The 22,124-nt window shown below is 36.1% G+C and overlaps 1 protein-coding gene across 3 annotated transcripts in view; it reads right to left on the bottom strand.

The window, feature by feature from the left end:
* USF3 (upstream transcription factor family member 3) overlaps positions 1–22,124 on the bottom strand; it is a 61,102-nt gene that overhangs the window by 13,240 nt on the left and 25,738 nt on the right. For 2 of the 3 annotated variants that reach the window (XM_037013088.2, XM_037013089.2), the window contains exons 4-7: positions 15,453–15,526; positions 14,613–14,641; positions 12,724–12,806; positions 1,312–1,408 (exon numbers count right to left, since the gene is read on the bottom strand). In XM_037013088.2, coding sequence (XP_036868983.2) covers positions 1,312–1,408; positions 12,724–12,806; positions 14,613–14,641; positions 15,453–15,499 — 256 coding nt within the window. In that variant the 5' untranslated portion in view covers positions 15,500–15,526. Of the gene's footprint in view, positions 1–1,311; positions 1,409–12,723; positions 12,807–14,612; positions 14,642–15,452; positions 15,527–18,727; positions 18,782–22,124 lie in introns of all 3 variants that reach the window. The other variant, XM_037013086.2, reaches the window with a different exon arrangement.

The raw sequence follows: 22,124 nt of genomic DNA, 5'->3' as shown, positions 1-22,124 counted from the left end.
CTGCCACAGGTGCTGCCCATGCCTGGCTGTTCAGCTATTCTCAGCCCTGTGCAATGTGTACTTTTCCAATAGTTTCCTTTTCTTTAAGGTAACGTGATTGCCTCAGCCTCTGGGCTGTGAAACCAAAGGAGCCCTCATCAGAAAAGTCTACACATCTTTTCAGCCTTAGCATCCCTTTTGTGGGGTGCTGCAAAGTAGTTACCAAGCATATATGATATGTCTACCTGACAGCATCATAAAACCGGGTCTGGACCATAAAAGACAGCTAAGCTGGGTGAGGTGGTAAGTTGTCAGCTAACTAAACATAAACAAGGAGAATTTGGAATGCTGACCTTCCGGATATGCCTTCCAGTTTCCTCCCCACTTCTCACACTAACACAGTCCAGCACTGCCCCCAACTCAGCAAATCCTGCCTTTGTTTCTCTCATTAAGAGGACCTGAGTGGTCACAAGAAATTCTCTCTGCTCTTGCCAGAGTCATGACTGGAGGACAATTCAAACTAGCCTACCACTCTGAGCTTCATACTTGCCTGAGATATTTTTCTTTTCAGCTGTTACATGGAAACCTTCTCTCTAGCACAAGTGGGAAAACAAAACTCATTGACAGAAAAAAAAAGTCACCTCTATTGAATATAGTCAGTGGTTCTATAACATCTTTCTATGTTGACAGATAGCAACTACACTAGGTGGGGTGAGGATTTAAAAACATAATAACTGTCGAATCACTATGTTGTATACTTGAACCAATAGAATATTGTATATCAACTACACTTCAATTTAAAAAATATATTAAAAGTTCACCTCTATTTAAAATTCAAACATCATTAAATGATTAGGTAGTTTGACATACAAATTATATGCAATAGACACAATTATGGGCCCAACATTTTGGCCTTTTGAGTTAATTCACAAGTTAAGTCTTGGCACAGGCATATCTTTATCTTGTTTTTAAGTTACATTGAGCAGGACTTCCCCTACATCATCTTATGGGATTTCCCTAGCTGGAAGATCCAACTGGAATAAAGGAGATCCAGTGTTATTTACATCATGAGTTAAGTAAGCATGAAGTACACAACAAAGTCCAAAATCAAAATTATGTACACCTGTTAGATTAGTGTTGCTCACAGAGGGGAAAAAAAGGTAAAATAAGATGAATTTATTTGCAATATTATTGTCCTGGACCCTTTGAATGCACAGTCTCAAATATTTTGGGGCAAAAAAAGCCTTCTGTATCCTACTGTAAATTGCATTGTGACACAAAGGCTTGAGCATGGAAAAAAACAACAAAAACTAGGAATCTTAAAATCTTTACCTTGTTCATTGTTTCCTCCATTAAGCAGGAGTTCATCATTTTGCCTTTTCAATTCTGTTATATATTTAAAGGCTTGGTCCAGAATCATGTTCTTGCTCTGCCAAAGAAAATTTACCATTTAAAGTTTCACTGAAAGTGAAGAACTTGCCAGAAGAAACCAAAAGCTTTGGTTTTACCACATATATATGATATGCATCTTTTCAAAATTTAAAACAAACAATTCAAAAGCTTCTAATATTGATTTTTCATTTACTAAGTATTTATTGAGCATCTACTATGTGTCAGGCTCTGTTCTAGGCACTGGGGATGTAATAAACAAAACAAAGTTCCTGATCTTGAGGAATAGTGTGTGTGTGTGTGTGTGTGTGTGTGTGTGTGTGTGTGTGTGTGTGTGCGCGCGCGCCCCACAATCAGTTGGTGATAAGTGCTATGATGAAGAAATGAAGCAAAGCAAGGATGGAGCCAGAGAAATGGCAGGGGTCACTCTGTCCTATAGACTGAATGTTTTTGTGTCCCCCTACGATTCATGCTGAAACTCTAATCCCTCATGTTATGTTATTTGAAGGTGGGCCTTTGGGAGGTAATTAGGAAATGAGGGTAGATCCCTCATGAATGACATCAGTGCCCTTAGAAGAAGAGACATGAGAGAAGTGATTGCTCTTTCTCTGTCATGTGAGGACATAATCAAGAAAAGAACCTACATCAGTCACCAAATCAGCTGGCACCTTGATCTTGGACTTTTCACCCTCCAGAACTGTGAGAAATAGACATGTGTTGTTTAAGCCACCCAGTCTCTGTTATTTTTCTTACAGCAGCCCAAATTTACTAAAGCACTCTACTATACTATTTTGCATAGGGAAGTTAAGGAAGGCCTTTCTATAAGGCAATATTTGAGCAAAAACCTGACGGAAATATAAGGAAACATGCCGTGTGGATGTCTGGAGGAAGAGGGTACAGGTAGTGAGACCGGCGAGGGCAAAGGCCCTCAGGCAGGATGTGTTGGGCATGCCAGAGGTGCAGGAGGAGGTGAGCAGGACTAGGGCTAAGTATACAGGGGAAGAATGGTAGGGAAAGAGGCCAGAGGGGACCGTGAAGACCACAGCAAGATTTCAGATTTTAATTTACTCTTTACAGTCTGTTAACCACAAAAATACACTGTTTTAAATAACAGGTTGAGAAAACAATGCCACTTAAGTTTGGATGTCATCCTCCCAGTATATTCCATACCCAAGCTTTTTCAAAAAGATGTATTTTATGTCAAAGTGTTCATTTATTCTTTATAAACTAATAATTTTTAATATTGAAAACAATATGTGTATATGGGAAAAAACATAAATATGAAGGGCTATATAATGAAAAGTAACTTTCCTTTTGACTTTAGCTCTCCAAACCCCTTTTCAGAGGCAATCACCATAAAGTTACTTGTGTATCCTCCCAGAAATATTCTATGCTGATATATGCATCCATATTTATACATGTCTTTTTTAAAAACCCAGACAGGAAACTATAAACTATCTAAACTATAAAATTTAGATATCCATATCTATATTATACTTTCTGAAGGCTGTTTATTTACAGCCTACTCTGATAACTATTTAAGCTGCATACACATTTCATTTTTTTATTCCTCAGCTATTAAAAATGTTGCAGTGAATGTTTGACTTCTACTCCAGTATGTATGTACATTATTAAATATCTCCAGTACTTTATCAGATAGCTCTTTTCATATAGGTACCAGTGATTTAGGGCTTCATTTCAGCAAGTTACAATTCTTGGTTCCCTAGAATGAATCCCAACAGAGACCCAAAATTACCCAAGAAACACTTTACTTTGAAGAGAGAAAACTTTTATTGTTCTTTCCTAAAAGAAGAGTTGAGACAAAGACAGAATCTGGTAATGCCCACCTACTGCCTCTCCACTGCTGATGGGGGTGGGAACATGTAGCAATAGTGAAGAAAACCTTAACCTCCTTGGCCTCTGAGAGCCAAATATTGATCCTCTGTACACTTTACAACATCACCAAGGAAGTTAAATGATTATTGTTCCCTTTCAGAGAAAACTTGTGGAAATGAAAATCAAGAGAAGAAAAATAAGATTTTACTGAGCAAACACCAATATTTACTGAGCAGCTACTATACATAAAGATATGGGAAAAGAAAAGCAATGGTGCCTGCCCTTAGGTTTGTTATTGTGTTAAGGAAACAGAAAGTTCATTTTTAAAAAGACCAAAAAACGCATTTATGCAAGACTAAGTACCATCCTGGAGAAGAGAAGAAAATGGAACTGAAGTGTAAAACCTCGCTTAGAGGGAGTGCTGAGGAGTGAGCAAATTGATCTGGCCCCCAAACAGCCTGGGAGCTCCAGTTTCCATGGGAGGTGGGGGGGGTGGGGGGTGAGGCATGGGGTTAAAACTGATGGGCCTGTTGGAAAGACTCATCCTTTGCAGGAAATCAGAACCAAGCCCTGCACACACATCTTATGCAGCTGGGTGACTTCCCCTTCCTGCCCCAACCACAGGAGACAAATTTATTTTTATGAAATTTGAACCAGAGTAATTCAGCCTCAGGGATACTTGGCACAGAAGTATATAAAACAAAGCTCCCAAGTGAAAATGGGGTAAAGTAAAATTCTATCTCCTAAAGCATAAGACTCTTCAGCACTCCTTTCCCCAATCAGCTCCCAGAATAATGGCCTTATATCAGGCTAGTATAAGCCTCTCCCCACCATTGTCACTTCTAGGTAGGGGGCTTGAAGGATTCTTCTCTGGAACATAAAAATTAATAGCTACCCCCAAAAGAAAAAAGCTACAAAGATGGATATTTTTGAGTTCCACAACATTAGCTTATTCCTAATCACTCAACAGTTAGATTAATCAAAACAAGCCTATTCAATCAGGTTTTTAATGCCTCCTTCTCAAACAGGAAAAAACAAGTAAGTATCACTAAAAACTTAAAGTCTCCAAAAAGAAAGACACAATATCAAAACAAAGGGGGGAAGAAAGGAAATCAGAAGAAACAAAGCCAATACAGAAAATAGAAGAAAATTAAAAAAAAAAAAAACCTATGTAACATTCTCAGAGATGACATGATACCGTACCCATGAGACAAACATGGATATAAAGAGGAACACAGAGAATAAGAAGAAAGGCTCTTGAAAATTAAACCTATGAGAGCTGATATTAAAAACAGGAGACTTGGAAGAGGCTAATCAATTGAAATTGGAAAAAAAAAAAAAAGGTAGAGCATTCCAGAAGCAAAGTCTAAAAGAGAAAAAGGGGAAATGGAAATTCTATGGTACATTTGACCATGCAGAAATTGTGTTAAAAGATTTTTGGAAGTGTGGAAAGAATATAGGTGTATAGAAAATTAAGCAAATGAAAAATAAGGAGGCAATTATTAACTTCAAAAAAAAGTTACATATGATATGAAACAATAATAGTACACTACTTGGCTCAACTGTAAACAGCATTTACACATTCTTAACATAAAACCTGAATACCAATTCAATCAAAAGTTGTGGCAGAATTACACTGGGAGGATATATCAAGGGGAAGCCAAGGGAAAAACCGTAACAGGAGGTCAAATGATGGTATCAAAAATGGAAAAATTAGGATATAGTAATGTTATTTTGAAATAAAAAGGTAAGTATCAGGAGAAACAGTTGAGAATGGGCTCATCTAAAGAGCTATAATAGAGTTAGGAAGCAGGTGAGCAGGAGACTAATGTTTGTTGTTTGAAGCTTTTTACTGCTACTTGCTATGTGTACACATGAATTTTTGCATATTTTCATTAAAAATTAACCCAAAAAAGCTGGCACAAATTATGATATCCCATTATAATGGATACTATAAAACCATTAAAAATGGAATCGTATGAGGAAAGGTATCTCAATCAAAAATCTATTATGTACCATGGAGTAAAAATGACAAAGCAAGTTATGAAACAGACTGGGTATATATACGGATATATTCATAAAGTGATGTCTGAAGACATGTGTAACAGCACTTTTAATAGTCGTTATAACTTGGGAGTGGGATGTCAATTTATTTTAGAAACTTTTTTATACCTTCCATATTGCTTCAGTTTTTGTTGTTTTGTTTTCAGTAACCATGCTTTATCCTCATTATCAGATGAAACAAAAAGCTAACTTCATTAGGGAAAACTATTAGCTTTAATAAGTTGAGATTGAAGTACTAGTGGAGGTTGATAGAGTGTGAAGAATAAATTAAAGATGCTGGCAGCTCACAAAGATCAGCAATCAGCCACTGCTGGCAGACAGGCAGAAAGGTGTCCCCACCCATAGCCCAACAGCAACTGCAGCTCCACCACAAAGGATAATCAGGCACTGGAGAGTAAAGAGTCTTGAGCTTCTGGGCACAACAGGACACCTTCTTCATAAAGCCATTACTCTCCAGACCAGGAGGCATAGTAGATCTATCTAATGCAAAGGAAGAAACACAGAAACCCAGACAAAATGAGGAGGCAGAAGAATATCTTCCAAACAAAAGTAAAGGCTACTTCACCAGAAAGAGGGCTAAATGAAATGGAGATCACCAATCTTCTTGATAAATATCTCAAAGTAATAGTCATAAATAGGCTCACTGATCTGAAGGAAAGTATTGATGATCTCAGAGAGGACTTCAACAAAGGGAGAGAAGAGTTGAAAAAGAGCAACTCAGAGCTGAAGAATAGAGTACCAGAAAAGAAAAATACAATGGAGGGAGTGAATAATAGAATGCTGCAAGTAGAGGAGACACTTAGTGAGATGGAAATTGGAGAAGAGGAAAACATGAAGCTGAGAAACAGAGAGAAAAAAGAATTTCTAGAAATGAGAGGATGCTAAGAGAGCTGTGTGACAACTCCGAACAAAACAATGTTCACAGAATAGGGGTACAAGAAGGAGAAACGAGGGACAAAGGAGGAGAAAGTCTCTTTGAAGAAATAATTGTTGAAAACTTCCCCAATCTAGGGAAGGAAATAGACACCCAGGTCCCAGAAACACAGAGATCCCCTAACAAAAGGAACCCAGGAAGACAACACCAAGACATAGTAATTAACATAACAAAGTTTAAGGATAGAGAGTACTGACATGGTTGTATATGACGTAACATTAAAGGCAGACAGATGAAAGGTAAATGGGAACACTCTACTATTTTTGCAAGTCATCTATAAATCTAAAATCATTTTAAAATAAAAAGTTAAAAATAAAAAAAAGATGATATTGAAAGCAGCTAGAGAGAGAGGCAAAAAATTATTAAAAGGGAAATCGCATCAGGCTATCAGCAGACTTCTCAGCAGAAAGTTGACAGGCCAGAAGGGAGTGGAATGAAATATTTAATGTATTGAAACAAAAGGAACTTCAACCAAGAATCTATTACCCAGCAAGGTTAACATTCAGAATTGGAGAGATTAAAATTTCCCCAGATAAATGAAAGTTAAAGGAATTCACCACCACTATACAAGCCTTATAGGATATGTTAAATGGACTTCTGTAGATGTAAATGTTCTTAAGCCAAAATCATTGTCACCAGTGAAAACAAACCCATAGTAAAGGTAGTAGACCAGTTATTTACCTAGTTAAGTATGAAGTTAAAAAAAACAAAAGTAGTAAAACCAACTATACACAAAATCAAAAGATACATAAAAAATGCAGATTATGACACGTTATACATAAAATGTGGAGGAGAAAGAAGAATAAAAACAAAATACTTTTAGATTGTTTGAAGTAGAGTGACCACCAACTTAATATAGACTACTATATAGTCAGGAAGATATCATTGAACCCTATGATAACAACAAACCTTAAGTCTGTAATAGCTATACAAAAAAATTAAAAAAAGAAATCCACAACTTTACATTTCCCTGTATGGCCCCGGAAGATGACTGGTTAGCCAGAGACGGGTAAGATTCCTCAAGGGAGGAACAACCTAAGATAGGCACAGTCGCAGGGGGGCCATCAGGTGAGAATTTGGGGATCAACAGAGGTGAGGCTCAGAACCTCACCCCCCCTGCTTTGAGAGAAATCTTCTGCATCCGTGGATGTCTTGCTGCCCTTGTCTAGCCTGGATTAATACTTAGTCCATAGGCACACACCTGATCATCTGATCATCTACATTTGCCTTCTTACAGCACTAAACTATGTTTTCTACCTTTATCTTGCATCTACCTACCACTTCAGCATTTTATTAAAAATAAAAATAATAATAATAATAGGAGAAATGTGGGATCAACATATAAATCAAGTACAAAAATCAAACGAATATTCATATTTGACCTGATTGTTTATAGGTCATATTGCATGATCAAAACCGAAAGTTTCTGTGATGAATGCCCTTGTACTGTTCACCATGTAAGAATTTATTCACTATGTAAGAATTCGTTCACCATGTAAGAACTTGTTCGTTATACTTCAGAAGATTGGAGACTGACGAGAATTAGGCTTGAGATGGATTAATGATTGTACATTGAGCGTTGACCCCCCTATACTGAATTTTATTGTTGTTAACAACCATTTGATCAATAAATATGAGAGATGCCCTCTCAAAAAAAAAAAAAAAAAAAAAAAGAAATCCAAACACAACACTAAAGAATACCAATAAACAATAAATAACAATAAAAGTACAAAGAGGAAGAAAGGACCAGAGAGGAACTACAAAAACAACCAGAAAACAATAAAATGGCATTAACTACATATCTATCAATAACTACTTTAAGTGTAAATGGACTGAATGCACCTTCAAAAGACACAGGATGGCGAACAGATAAAGAAATACGACCCATTCATGTTCTGCCTACAGAAGACTCATTTCAGACCTAAAAAACTATATAGACTGAAAGTGAAGAGATGTAAAAAGATATTTCATGCAAAAATGGGGAGAAAAAAGAAGGAACAGCAGTACTTACAGACAAAATAGACTTCAAAACAAAGAAAGTAACAAGAGGTAAAGAAGGACACTACATAATGATAAAGGGATCAGTCCAACAGTAGGATATAACAATTATAAATATCTATGCATCTAAGATATGAGCACCTAAATAAGTAAAACAAATGCTAACAGAACTAAAGGGAGAAATAGACTGCAGCTCAATCACAATAGAGGACTTTAACACCCCACTTACATCAATGGACTGATCATTCAGACAGAAAATAAATGAGAAAAAAAGAAGCCCTGAACAATACATTAGATCAAATGGACTCAACAGATATGTACAGAACATTCCACCCAAAAGCAGCAGCATACACATTCTTCTCAAGTGAAAATGGAACATTCTCCAGAACAGATCATGTATGGACACATAAAGAGCCTCAATAAATTCAAAAAATTGAAATTGTATCAAGCAACTTCTCAGACCACAGTGGTATGAAACTAGAAATAAACTACATGAAGAAAACAGAGAAAAAAAACATGGATGCTAAACAGCATGCTTCTAAGTGACCAATGGGTCAATGAACAAATCAAAATAGAAATCACACAATACATGGAGACAAATGAAAACAAAAACACAACAGTCCAAAATTTGTAGGATACTGCAAAAGCTGTCCTCAAGAAGGAAGTACATATCAATACAGACCTAGCCCAAGAAACAAGAACAATCCCATATAAACTGTCTAAACTTACAACTAATGAAACTAGAAAAAGAAGAGCAAATGAAACCCAAAGTTATAAGGAGGAATATAATAAAGATCAGAGTAGAAATAAATAAAATAGATGTGAATAAAACAATAGAAAAAAAATTCAGTGAAACCAAGACCTGGTTCTTCAAGATGATAAATGAAACAGACAAACCCCTACCCAGACTTATCAAGAAAAAAAGAGGACACAAACAAAATTAGAAACAAAAAAAGAATAGTTATAACTAGTACCACAGAAATACAAAGACTTATTAGAGAAGTCTATGAAAAATTACATGTCAATAAAATGCACAACCTAGAAAAAATGGACAAATTCGTACAAAAGTACAACCTTCCATGACTGAACCAGGAAGAGGCAGAAATCTGAACAGACCAATAACCAGTAGCAAAATTGGACTGGTAACCAGAAAAATCCCCAAAAACAAAATTTCACAGCTAAATTCTCCCAAACTTTTAAAGAAGAGCTAATACCCATTTATCATACCTTACGGTACTACTGCCAAAATACCTCATTTTCTGTAAGTTTAGGAATTTTAGGCAAAGAAATCCATTAAAAACCTCCTTAAAGTATTCCAAAAAGTAGAAGAGGAAGAAATCCTTCTGAACTCATTCTATGAGGCCAGCATCTCTCTAATAACAAAACCAGACAAAGACACTACAAAAAAAGAAAATTATAGACCACTATCCCTGATGAACACAGACACAAAAATCCTTAAAACAATATTAGGAAACCAAATTGAAAAATACATTAAAAGTATCATCCATCACAACCAAGTGGGATTTTTGCCAAGGATAAAAGGATGGCACAATACTAAAAACTCAATCAATATGATACACCACAACAGCAAACAAACGGATAAAAAACATTTGATCATCTCAATAGATGCTAAAAAGGCATTTGACAAAATTCAATATACATTCCTGACAAAAACTCCCAACAAAATGGGTATAGAGGGAACATACATCAACATAATAAAGGCTGTATATGACAAATTCACAGTTAACAATATACTCAATGGTGCAAAGCGGAAAGCTCTTCCTCTAAGATCAGAGAAAAGACAAAGATGTCCACTCTCACCACTTCTTTGCAACATTGGACTGGAGGTCCCAGCCACAGCAATCAGACAAAAGATAAAAGGCATCCAAACTGGCAAGGAAAAGTAAAACTGTCACTATTTGCAGATAACATGATACTATATAAAGAAAACCCTAAAGACCCCACAGAAAAAAACTATTAGAACTCATAACTGGGTTTAGCAAAGTTGCAGGATACAAAATTAATACACAGAAACCTGTTGTGTTCCTATATACCAACAATGAACTAGCAGAAAGAGAAATCAGGAAAACAATTCCATTCACAATTGCTTCAAAAAGAATAAAATACCTAGGAATAAACCTAACCAAGGAGGTGAAAGACCTGTACTCTGAAAACTATAAGATACTCAGTGAGATAAATTAAAGAAGACACCAATAAATGGAAATTTATACCATGCTAATGGATAGGAAGAATTAACATTGTCAAAATGGCCATCCTGTGCAAAGCAATTTACAGATTCAATTCAATCCCTATCAAGATACCTATGGTATTTTTCAATGAACTAGACTGAATAATTCTAAAATTCATATGGAACCACAAAAGACCCTGAATAGCCAAAGCAATCCTGAGGAAGAACAAAGCTGAAGGTATTATGCTCCCTGATTTCAAGCTACACTACAAAGCTACAGAATCAAAGCAGTATGATAGCACAAGGAGAGACCTCACAGATCAATGGAACAGAATAGAAAGCCTAGATATAAACCCACACATACATGGTCAATTTATATATGATAAAGGAGCCATGAATATACAATAGAGAGAAGACAGCCTTTTCAATAACTGGTATTGGGAAAGCTGGATGGCTACACACAAGAAAATGAAACAGAACTACTATCTGACTGCATATGCAAAAGTAAACTTAAAATGGATCAAAAACCTAAATGTAAGACATGAACCCATAAAAATATTAGGAGAAAACAAAGGCAAAAAATCCCTTGAACATAAGCACAAGCAATTTTTTCCTGGACACATCTCCTCAGGCAAGGGAAACAAAATAAAAAAACTAACAACTGGGACTATATCAAACTGAAAAGCTTCTGTACAGCAAAGGACCTCATCAGCAGAACAAAAAGGCACCCTACAGTATAGCAGAATATATTTGTAAATGATTTATCCAATAAGGAGTTAACATTCCAAAATATATTAAAGAACTCATAGGCCTCAACACCAAAAAACAAATAACCCAATTAAAAAATAGATGGAGGACCTGAACAGACATTTCTCTAAAGAAATACAGTTGGCCAACAGGTACATGAAAAGATGCTCCACATCGCTAAACATCAAGGAAATGCAAATGAAAACCACAATGTGATAACACCTCACAGTTAGAATGGCTACTATCCAGAAGACAGGAAATAACAAGTATTGGCGAGGATGCAGAGAAAAGGGAACCCTCCTACACTGTTGGTGGGAATGTAAATATATGCAGCTACTGTGGAAAGCAGTATGTAGGTCCTTCAAAAAACTAAAAATAGAAAGACCATATGACCTAGTAATCCCACTTCTAGGAATTTACCCAAGTAAAACAAAATCCCTTGTTCAAAAACATATGTGCACCTGTAAGTTTATTGCCCCATTATTTACAATAGCCAAGATATGGAAGCAACCAAATGTACAATAGATGAATGGATAAGGGAGACGTGGTACATACACACAATGAAATATTATTCAGTCATCAAAAGAAAGGAATCCTGTCATTTGTAACAACATGGATGGACCTAAAGGGTATTATGCTAAATTAAATAAGCCAGGTGGAGAACGACAAACACCGTATGATTCACTTTTTTGTAGAATCTAAAAACAAAAGAAGACAAAACAAATAAAACAGCAGTAGATTCACAGACACTGACAATGTGCTTTCCTTGGGGGAGGGATTAGGGTGGCTGGTGGGGAGTTTAAGGGGGATAAAGGAACATAAAAATTCTCAATCATAATGTAAGTTGGTCACAGGGATGGTATGACAGCATGGAGAATATAAGCCAATGATTCTGTAACATCTTGCTATGTTAACAGTAACTGCACTAGTTGGGATGAGGATTTAATAATGTGGGTAACTGTTGAACCACTGTGTTGTATACTTGAAACCAATATGAGATTGTATACCAACCATACTTCAATAAAAAATTAATTTAAGAAATGTACTTAAAAAAAGAAAAAGAAATTTGTAACTGTGTGGTGATGGATGTTAAATTAGGCCTATTTGGTGATTTTTGCAATGTATACAAATATCGAATCATTATGTTGTACACGTGAAATTAATATGTTATATGTCAATCATGTATCAATAAAAAACTAAATAAAATTTAAAAAGAAAAAAAGGAGATGTTTGGAAGTTTCTAGGTAAGAATTTAAATACAGTAAAAATCATGATTGGCAGAAGATAAAAGAAATGCCTAGTAAATACAGCAGCACACATATAAATGTGATCTTGGGAGATCTAAAGATCTAGAAATTATACAGTCCATTCAATCTTGCAGAAAACTATACTATAAGACTGTTGGAAGTATGGGAAGAATTAAAGATAGATATATAAAAAATTTAGCAAATGAAACACAATGAGGCAATTAAGTAACTCCAAAAAGCCATAAATGACAGGGGACAAAAATAATCATTCTGAGTATTGAAACAACTTAGGTAATTATCTGTTCACAAGTAATGAATGAAAACACAAGTGGACCTCTTACCTGCTTCAGCGCAGGGGAACACGGGATCAGCTCTCCTATTCTGTTTATCCCAGCATTGATTTTCTTCTTTCTATGCCTCTCCACTAGATAGGGGGAAAATCCATTTATCATACCTTACAGTACTACTGCCAAAATACCTCATTTTCTGTGAGTTAAGGAATTTTAGGTAAAGAAATCCCTTAAAAAATCTTATCAAACTCTACTTACTGAAGACAAATAATTCTAGCAATTACTTCTAAGAATGTCATATTTTAAATCTAGTATTATGGAAATTGATATAAGCAATACTTTTATCAGCATTTTAAAGAATTTGACTTATAATATTTATATTCAGACTATAAACAAATTGCTAATATTACATTATATAGGACATTATTATATTTCAAGTAAATATGACAGTTTTTAATGATACCTAAATTTTCAAGAACCCACTAACAAAGTAAGCTACTGGAAAGCTTCCTCTTCATAGCAAATGGACAAATGAGACCTTTTTAAAGAACCTTAAAAACACCTTTTAGGATGACTAGAAAGCATTTTTGGAATAGGAACAGCCATTTGTTATGACTTAAAATAGAGAAGAGAAAGTATCGGTTTGATTTTTTCTATGAGGTCTGGGCTTGCACTCCATCTGTGTAGGATTTTTCCCAAGAAACTGGGCATCTGAGAACTTTTCAGTTAACTGAGATATATTTCAGGCTTGCATGCTGCAACTTAAAAAGTTGTATGTAAGGAGCAAGAGATATAAGACATGATCTAAATAATTTCTATAAAACACTATATGTAGAAACATTAGCCTTAACTATAGTCTGTTAGAAAGTTTTCTAAAACCTTCCTTCTAACAAAGGATTCCAATGTTCCTAAAAGGATGATCTTTCAGAATATAGCACAGGAAGGTCTTGTCTTGCAAAATATGTATATACTTTTTGCTTTATAATCTAGCAGTAAGGAGCACATAGTTCATATGGCCAAAAAAAGATTAAATTCAATTCATATAGCCAAAAAAAAGTACAGCTCCCCTTTCTCCCAAATTCTCTAACAATAGAATTTGTTGTTATTTAAGAGCATATTCTTTAATTTGTAGAGGTAAAGACAACACTGATCCTTACCCCAATGACAATGGGGAATTCAAAGGGAGTAACCTCTCATTCTGGGGAACAGTGATATCCTACCAGCATTCAACACATATTCCACACATAAAATTTTCCTCAGGGTCCTTTCCTTAGGGACCTAGGGACCTTTCCTTAGGGAAAGGACGGTATCATTTCCAGAGTAATGGAAATTAACTTCTAACAGATTTGTTTTTAGATATGACTGTAGTCCCTGACAGAAAATGAAATGTCAAAAAATGTACCAAACTGTAAATGTAGGCACAATTACTTCTATAAATATTTTTCTGACTTTGGCGTATAATTTTCATGTTTGAGATAAATCAGGTATTTATTTTCTACATTTCTTCCTGTAATTGAGGACTCTACAACTTAATTTAAGATTCACATTTCAAGTACCTTTAAGATCTACAGCCTGCTGCTCATCTCTTCCCTACTCCTCTAGGCAGCCAGCCCCCTCTGGAATTTCTGCAAAGACACATACTCTTTATTCTAAATTTACAGGAAGTATACTTGGACTTCCTCAATGGGTGAAATCACTTAAAACACTAGCTCTAGAGGCACATTAATCCTTAATGTATCTAAATAGATGACAAATCAGAAGATGATAAACAAGCCATCTTCATGAGACTCAGGGGGTGTTTTGTCAAACAACAAAGCAACACTTTCCTAAAATATAATAAAAAATGATTTTATGCTTATAACATAAAACTAATCATCAATGCAGCATAATTTCATTTTGAATGCAAAAAATGTTGACAAAATGTAAAGTGTTGTTTCTACCTGCATTGTGTGTCTCCCGGTTTTTCTTTCTGAAATAAAAAATGCAGATTAAAGAAACATGAAAGAAATAGAAAAACATTTTCACCATTTTATATTTTGAGAATCATAAAGTACAGTGTATAAATTTGTATTTATTGCATATCAGAAGGAAAAAATTTGTATATATATTAAGGCATGAAAACCTAAATGCAGATACATCAATATAAATTTAGAATCCACAATTTCTGAAAGTAAATACAATTCTCTATTTGGTTAGGAAGTAAATCAATCAATGAAAATCTTAACTATTTGAAAAATGTGATGTGCCAAGTAGGTGATTCCTGATTAGAGAATAGTGATTTTAATATTAATGGATGCATTAGCCATGCAGTTCTAAGAAGAAATCTGCCCCAAATGCTAGAAATTCAGAAGGGGGATTATACCAGGAACCAGAAGTAATATTATGCTGATATGCATATTATAATATCACAAAATTAAAATATCATAAAATGTCTATTCAAACTGATGTTAGCCTAAGTGAATTTAGAATCTACAATGATTAATACTGTATGTGAGTATAATTTCAGAAGATACTAAACATTTAGCATAGATTTGGTATAATACTCTTAACTACTGATTGTCATTCTTGTTACACTGTTAATAGAATAAAGGACAGGTAACTTTTAACTATATACCCCCTTGAGTAAATCTATATATATTTACCCACACGTATTTCTGAAAAGTAATGGTTTCTAGGTATCCAAATGAAAATTTACTAGGGACCACCTATTCAGTAAAGTAAGGACTAATTCTGCTTCTTACCTGCCCCAACAATTTTATTTTGGGACTGCAGCTACATACCTGTGCTGCTTTTTTGTAGGAGTCTCATTCTCTGTCATTTCTGGCATGGTTACAGTGGTTACAGTGATAGGAACCTATAAGGCAGTGAAAGACATGACAGAAAGTTTAAAGTCATTCTGGTATCTTAGAGAAATTGATTAACAGCAATTAGGTTTGAACACCAATATGCTAAAAAATAAAAGTGATATCATGAAAAAGCACCAGACTAGCTGTTACAGATAGAAAAAGGTATAAGAAAACAGGACAGAGATTGGCTTAAAGATAGCGGCGTGAGAGGTGAGACAAGAAACCTCCTCCCAAAATCACATATAATATGAAAATGTGGCAAAACAATTAATATTGAATGAGTAACAGGAAAGAAGGCTGCAGCAGACTGCCTACACCTGGGGAACAGAACAGACTTCACTGGAAAAGGGTAAAGTCCCAAAGCCCTGATCCAGCAGGACCCAATCCCTTCCCCCACCCCAGCTCACCGGCAAGAGGAAGAGAAATGGAGCAGGGAGGGTGGGAACAGTTACAACTGCTGAACACCCAGCCCTGGAGATCTCTGGGAGCATGAACCTATATTACACGGTGCTCTGGAGATCAGTGGGGTTGGAAAGTTAAGACAGGCAGAATACCTGGAGAGACTGAAATTCCAGCAGCTTGTGGAGAACAGGCACCCACCACCAGCAGCTCTGGGACAAAAAAAAGGCAGGCACTCTGAGAGACTTCCTAACAGTGAGGGCTGCTAAAGGGGCAAGGATTGCACAGAGTTTGCTGCTCAGGAGAAAGGACAGGTGGACAAAAATGTCATGGCACAATCAGCCCTGCAGGTTGGGAACTTTCAGGAGCTTCAGGCACTCCATCTCCCTAGCTGGCTACACAGCTAAGAGGCTGACCACCAGGATACACAGCCTGCCGCTCCTTCCTCCCAGCTGGCACCAGCTTGCAAACTGGCTGCCCCTACCATTGCACTAACCAGCCAGAGGGCAGCCACATTACGGAAGCTACAAGTGCATAGCACGGAGGCTCCTCCCTACGTGCTTGGCCCACTGGCACTGGCAGTGGAAGGAAGAAACTGCAGCTGGGAGGCAGGAAAGAGCTCTTTCCTCTGGCAGGCACAAGTGCCGCTCACCTGCGACCCCCCACCATCGATGAAGGGCTGAGAAGCTCCAGAAGTAGAGCTTCTGGGCACTAGATGGCACCACCTACAGATATGAAATGTCAAAGGAACCTGGTCAAAGCAAAATCCCACAAACAGCAGAAAGAGGGCCAAGTGAAACTGAACTCACCAATCTTCCTGAAAGAGATTTCAAAATAAAAATCGTACACATGCTCACAGAGTTACAGAAAAATATTCAAGAACTCAGGGAGGAATTCAAGAATGAGACAGAAACTTTGAAACATACAATATCTGAAATGAAACATACAATGGAGGGATTTAAAAGCAGATTAGATGAAGTAGAGGAGACAGTAAATGAAATAGAAATTAGAGAACAGGAATACAAAGGAGCTGAGGAACAGAGAGAAGAAAAGGATCTCTATAAATGAAAGAATATTGAGAGAACTCTGTGACCAACTCAAACAGGACAATATTCACATTATAGGAGTACCATTAGAAGAGAGAAAAAGGGATAGAAAGTGTCTTTGAGGAGGTAATTGCTGAAAACTTCCCCAATCTGAGGAAGGAGAAAGTCTCTCAGGCCATGTAGGTACACAGATCTCCCAACACAAGGGACCCAAGGAAGACAACACCAAGACATAAAATAATTAAAATGGCAAAGATCAAGGATAAGGACAGACTTTTGAAAGCAGCCAGAGAGAGAAAAAAAGATCACATAAAAAGGAAAACCCATCAGGCTGTCATCAGACTTCTCAACAGAAACCTTACAGTCCAGGAGGGAGTGGCATAGTATATTTAATGCAATGAAATAGGGCCTCTAACCAAGAATACTCTACCCAGCAAAATTATCATTTAAATTTGAAGGAGGGATTAAATAATTTCCAGATAATCAAAATTTGAGAGAATTTACCTCCCACAAACTGTCTCTACAGTGTATTTTGGAGGGACTGCTATTGATGGAAGTGGTCCTAAGGCTAAATAGCTGTCGCCAGAGAAAAATAAAACAACAGTAAAGAAAGTAGACCAATTAATTACTAAGCAGATGCAAAATTAAATCAACTATCCCCAAAGTCAGACAATTGACAGACAAAGAGTACAGAATATGATACCTAATAAATAAAATACAGAGGAGGAAGAAGAAAGAGGAAAAAAAAAAGAACCTATAGATTGTGTTTGTAATAGTGTACAAAGTGAGTTAAGTTAGACTGTTAGATAGTAAAGAAGTTACACTTGAACCTTTTGTAACCACAAATTTAAAGCCTACAATGGCAATAAGTACATACCTATCAATAATCCCCCTAAATGTAAATGGTCTGAATGACCTAATCAAAAGACATAGAGTCACTGAATGGATAACAAAATGATTCATCTATAGGCTGTCTACAAGAGACTCACTTCAAACCCAATGACATACACAGACTAAAAGTGAAGGGATGGAAAAAGGTATTTCATGCAACTAATAGGGAGAAAAAAGTAGGTTTTGCAGTACTTGTATCAGACAAAATAGATTTCAAAACAAAGAAAGTCACAAGAGACAAAGAAGGACATTACATAATGATAAAGGGGTCAGTCCAACAAGAGGACATAACCATTATAAATATCCATGCACCCAACATGGAAGCACCTACATACATGAAACAAATACTATCAAAATTAAAGAGAGAATTAGAGTGCAATGGATTCATTTTAGGAGACTTCAACACACCACTCACTCCAAAGGACAGATCAACCCGACAGAAAATAAATAAGGACACAGAGGCACTGAACAACATATTAGAAAAGATGAACCTAGAAGACATCTACAGAACTCCCCAATCAAAAGCAGCAGGATACACATTCTTCTCAAGTGTACATGGAACATTTTCAAGTTAGATCATATACTAGGACACAAAAAGAACCTCAGTAAATTCAAAAGGATTGAAATTGCACCAACCAGCTTTTCAGAACACAAAGGTATGAAACTAGAAATAAATTACACAAAAAAAACAAAAAACCCACAAACACATGCAGGCTTAACAACATGCTCCTAAATAATCAATGGATCAATAACCAAATAAAAACAAAAATCAAGCAATATATGGAGACAAATGACAATAACTCAACACCACAAAATCTGTGGGACACAGCAAAGGCCGTGCTACAAGGAAAGTATATTGCAATACAGGCTTACCTCAGGAAAGAAGAACAATCCCATATGAACAGTCAAAACTCACAATTAATGAAACTAGAAAAAGAAGAATAAATGAGGCCCAAAGTCAGTAGAAGAAGGGGCATAATAAAGATTAGAGCATAAATAAATAAAATCGAGAAGAATAAAACAATAGAAAGAATCAGTGAAAGCAGGAGCTGGTTCTTTGAGAAATAAACACAATAGATAAACCCCTAGCAAGATTTATCAAGAAAAAAAGAGAGTCTACACACATCAACAGAATCAGAAATGAGAAAGGAAAGATCACTACGGACACCACAGAAATACAAAGAATTATGAGAGAATACTATGAAAAATTATATGGTAACAAACTGGATAACCTAGAAGAAATGCACAACTTTCTAGAAAAATACAACCTTCCAAGACTGACCCAAGAAGAAACAGAAAATCTGAACAGACCAATTACCAGCAACAAAATTGAATCGGTAACAAAACATACTACCTAAGAACAAAACCACTGGACCAGATGGTTTCACCACTGAATTTTATCAAACATTCAGTGAAATCCTAATACCCATCCTCCTTAAAGTTTTCCAAAAAAGTAGAAGAGGAGGGAATACTTCCAAACTCATTTTATAAAGCCAGCATCACTCTAATACCAAAACCAGGCAGACATCACAAAAAAAAAAGAAAATTAAAGACCAATATCCCTGATGAACATAGATGCAAAAATATTCAAAAAAATATTAGCAAACCAAATTCAAAAACATATCAAAAAGATCATCCACCATTATCAAGTAGGATTTATCCAGGAATGCAAAGATGGTAAAAACATCAACATCATACACCACATCAACAAAAAGGACAAAAGTCACTTGATCATCTCCAGAGATGCTGAAAAAGCACTTGACAAAATTCAACATCCATTCATGATAAAAACTCTCAACAAAATGGGTATAGAAGGCAAGTACCTCAACATAATAAAGGCCATATATGACAAACTCACAGCCAACATCGTACTTAACAGAGAGAAACTGAAAGCTTTTCCTTTAAGATCTGGAACAAGACAAGGAAGCCCACTCTCTCCACTTTTATTCAACATAGTTCTGGATGTCCTCGCCAAAGCAATTAGGCAACACAATGAAATAAAAGGCATCCACACAGATTGGTAAGGAAGAAGTTAAACTGTCACTGTTTGCAGATGACATGATATTGTACAAAAACCCTAAGGAATCCACTCCAAAACTATTAGAACTAATAACTGAATTCAGCAAAGTTGCAGGATACAAAATCAACACACAGAAATCTGTTACATTCCTATATTCTAACAATGAATGAGCAGATAGAGAAATCAAGAAAACAATTCCATTCACAGTTGCATCAAAAAGAATAAAATACCTAGAAATAAACTTAGCCAAGGAGGTGAAAGACCTATACCTTGAAAACTACAAGACACTCTTAAGAGAAATTAAAGAAGATACCAATAAATGGAAACACATCCCATGCTCATGGATAGGAAGAATTAATGTTTTCAAAATGGCCATCCTGCCTTAAGCAATATACAGATTCAATGCAATCCCTTTCAAAATACTAAAGTCATTCTTCAACGAACTAGAGCAAATAGTTCTAAAATTCATATGGAACCACAAAAAACCCCAAATAGCAAAAGCAATCCTGAGAACGAAGAATAAAGCAGGGGGATTACGCTCCCCAACTTCAAGCTCACTACAAAGCTACAGTAATCAAGACAATTTGGTACTGGCACAAGAACAGACCCATAGATCAATGGAACAAAATAGAGAGCCCAGATATAAACCCACACATATATGGTCAATTAATATATGATAAAGGAGCCCTGGATATACAATGGGGAAATGACAGCCTCTTCAACAACTGATGTTTGCAAAACTGGACAGCTACATGTAAGAGAATGAATCTGGATTATTAACTGTCTCATTCCATACACAAAAGTAAACTCAAAATGGATAAAAGACCTGAATCTAAGTCATGAAACCATAAAACTCTTAGAAGAAAACATAGGCAAAAATCTCTTGAATATAAACATGAGCAGCTTTTTCCTGAACACATCTCCTTGAGCAAGGAAAACAAAAGCAAAAATGAACAAATGGGGCTACATCAAACTAAAAAGCTTCAGTACAGCAAAGGACACCATCAGCAGAACAAAAAGACATCCTACAGTATGGGAGAATATATTCATAAAGGACATATCCGACAATGGATTAACATCCAAAATACATAACGCACCACATCCCTCAACACCCAAAAAGCAAATACCTGATCAAAAAATGGGCAGAAGATATGAACAGACACTTCTCCAAAGAAGAAATTTAGATGGCCAACAGGCACATGAAAAGATGCTCTGTATCACTAATTATCAGGAAAATACAAATTAAAACCACAATGAGATATTACCTCACATCAGTTAGGATGGTCAACATCAAAAAGACTAGGAACAACAAATGCTGGTGAGGATGCGAAGAAAGGGGAACCCTCCTACACTGCTGGTGAGAATGTAAACTAGTTCAACCATTGTGGAAAGCAATATGGAGGTTCCTCAAAAAACTCAAAACATTTGACCCAGGAATTCCACTCCTAAGAATTTACCCAAAGGAAACAAGCTCTCAGATTCAAAAAGACATATGCACCCCTATGTTTATCGCAGCACTATTTACAATAGCCAAGGTATGGAAGCAACCTAAGCATCCATCAATATATGAATGAATAAAGAAGATGTGGTACATACACACAATGGAATATTATTCACCCATGAGATGAAAACAAATCCTACCATTTGCAACAACATGGATGGAGCTAGAGGGTATTATGCTCAGTGAAATAAGCCAGGTGGAGAAAACAAGAACCAAATGATTTCCCTCATTTGTTGAGTATAACAACAAAGAAAAATACTAAAGGAACAAAACAGCAGCAGACTCACAGACTCCAAGAAGGGACTAGTGGTTACCAAAGGGGAGGGGTGTGGGAGGGCGGTTGGGAGGGAGGGAGAAGGAAATTGAGGGGTATTATGATTGATACACATGGTGTGGGGGTGGGGGGTTACAGGGAAGACAGTGTAGCACAGAGAAGGCACATAGTAACTTAGTGGCATCTTACTACACTGATGAACAGTGACTGCAATGGGCCATGGGGAGGACTTCATAATATGGGTGAATGTAGTAACCACAATCTTTTTCATGGGAAACCTTTATAAGAGTGTATATCAGTGATACCTCAATAAAAAAATATATATATACACACACATACATATAAAGAAAACAGGACAAAAAATATTAAAACTAGCAGAGAAACATGGTGAATGTCAAATAAGAGCATAGTCAGAAACAGATTGAGAAGACTGGAGTAAAGAAAGATCATTATGAGCTTGGAAATCAAGAAAGGC

The sequence above is a fragment of the Manis javanica genome, chromosome 3 (genome assembly GCF_040802235.1).
Source record: "Manis javanica isolate MJ-LG chromosome 3, MJ_LKY, whole genome shotgun sequence".
Classification (NCBI taxonomy): domain Eukaryota; kingdom Metazoa; phylum Chordata; class Mammalia; order Pholidota; family Manidae; genus Manis; species Manis javanica.
The sequence above is the reverse complement of the archived record's forward strand: the minus strand, read 5'-3'. Positions and strand labels throughout refer to the sequence as shown.